The sequence below is a fragment of the Otolemur garnettii genome, unplaced genomic scaffold (genome assembly GCF_000181295.1).
Source record: "Otolemur garnettii isolate 467f Iridium unplaced genomic scaffold, OtoGar3 scaffold00012, whole genome shotgun sequence".
Lineage (NCBI taxonomy): Eukaryota > Metazoa > Chordata > Mammalia > Primates > Galagidae > Otolemur > Otolemur garnettii.
Window position 1 is genome coordinate 23,110,438 of NW_003852407.1, and position 2,139 is coordinate 23,112,576.

Sequence of the window (2,139 nt, forward strand, 5' to 3'; positions counted from 1 at the left end):
ACCACTAGCTTGTGGGGCTTCCATGAGTGGGCCTGAGTCTTTGTTCCACCCAGCTTTTATTGAAGGCCATTTTCTCATTTGGCTGAGAGGGTAAGCTGAGGAAGGGAGTAGAAAAGTGAGCAGTTTCTCTGAGTAAGCATGTTAGTTCTTATTCTATCTATAATCATTGACTTTAAGGGTCTGGGCAGCCTTGAGAAATCCAGAACCTGAGCCTTGCATGGCGACAGCCTCCTGGCTTTGGTCACATACACAGATCCCTTGGGGGAGGTTAGACCCCTCTAGTTTCTCTGTAGAGTAGACACCGTGGCATCAGTTCTCTGCAGAATTGGTGGGAAAGAGGAATTTTCCCCTTATCTCCACCTGGAACCTCTTCCTCTGTGGTTAGGGTACAAGCTCTCCTGCCCATATCTCAGGGCTTGAGCTGTTCCCTTGATCTCTGCCCTGGCCATTATACAAATCCCCACAATGGCTATTTGCTTTGACTGTTGACTGGGCAAGGAACAGCCTAGTTAATGTTCCCTCCCAGGCCTTGCATGAAGGTTTTGCTACAGCCATTGCTCTTCAGAGCACTTATAGACCCAGCAAGGATGTTTGTAAGATGTATCCCTTGCAGGCCAGCCTTCCAGAAAAAGCAGAAACTGCCTGGACAAGTAATTCAACTGTTAGTTTAAAAGTAAGCTAGCTAAATTGTTTTTATTCTACCTTGCTCAGCTTATTTTTCTGTTTTTCCCCTTTTGGGGGTGTTTTCCCTGCCCAGAATGGGGTCTTTGGTCCACATTCTCCCTGCAGTTATCCATGGCTGGTGATGATCATTTTTAGAATTAGCTCATTTTCCATTTAAGTTATTACATTATTGCTGCAGATAGCGGCATGTGTTCCCCACTTCTATATACATTAAAATCAAGATAGTTAAATTGCCAGGTAATAGGTGCATTGAAATCCTACAACTTTTATCTCTCAAACAGCCTATCTTTTCCAGGCTACAAATTGGCTATCCAAGCTTGAGTAGCTTACCCCTGCCCTGAGTAAAAATAAAGTAATTTAAGCTAATAAAGCTGCTGTTGCAGCCTCAGGCTGGGGCTTCCTTTGAGAAGGTGCAGATCTGAGGGCTGGCCCAGTGTGAAGGATCCATGTAGAGACAGGGACTGTGGCGTCTCTCCAGTGAGACTTCACCTCCACCATGAGGAGGCGGGAAGATGTTTCAGGAGTGCTTGTGGTACGAAGTTCAACTTCTAATTTCCCTGAAGGCCAATAGATTAGGGCTACTCCTTATTTAGGAGGTAATTTGAACTATTTTATCTGCGTTGTTGATACTGACTGATGTGAACCAGAGCCTAAAGAGATCTTTCCAATCTGTCTTACCCCACAACTGGGAGACTGTACCCCTCAAAGACCTGCAAAATGTTGCTGTGTCTGACCAAACGCAGCCTTTACAGGCCTGCCAGAGTCACTGCCACAGAGACACTCGTCTATACTACAGCTGTATTTCCAGCTACTACTAACATGCAAGCTAATGAGCTGGTTGCATTTGGAATTAAACCTATAAAATAGGCTCTATTTTTTTTAATTTCATATCAAAAAATTAAACACTGCACTCTTCATTTTATAGATACACAAAATTATCTGATCCTGCCAACTGGCTAAAAATAGATCCTGTGAATGGGCAAATAACTACAATTGCTGTTTTGGACAGAGAATCACCAAATGTGAAAAACAATATATATAATGCTACCTTCCTTGCTTCTGACAATGGTACGTAATTAAATGTATTCGCTGTATGCTGATTACAGAGTGCAGATGCACAGGAATCGAGGTGTTCTTAAATCTCAGTTGTCTAGAAAACTGACGTTTATTACTCTGAGGCCTCAACTTTTATGCTGCATTTCTCATGGGCCTTCTATGACCTACTTCCTTGTCCTCTGAAAAGGATATTCTCCTTGTCCACACACCATCCATCGTAGCCTGGCATGATTATAAACACTGTGGGCCTAGTGCCCTGCCACACCTTGATGCCTTGAGACTCTGTGCAGACACGGTGTTTCTGAGCTTGGTTCTTCTATATTTCTTTTAGTCTGTTTGCTGTCATCAGTATGTGTGTCTCTAGCAATCTTCCTTTTCCTAATGTCTGCCATGGGCAAG

At 43.5% G+C, this 2,139-nt stretch overlaps 1 protein-coding gene across 1 annotated transcript in view; it reads left to right on the forward strand.

The window, feature by feature from the left end:
• Positions 1–2,139, forward strand: part of CDH2 (cadherin 2) — a 219,346-nt gene that overhangs the window by 181,687 nt on the left and 35,520 nt on the right. Inside the window, exon 11 of the mRNA XM_003784768.3 lies at positions 1,610–1,752. Within this exon, the coding sequence (XP_003784816.1) occupies positions 1,610–1,752 (143 nt within the window). The remainder of the gene's footprint in view (positions 1–1,609; positions 1,753–2,139) is intronic.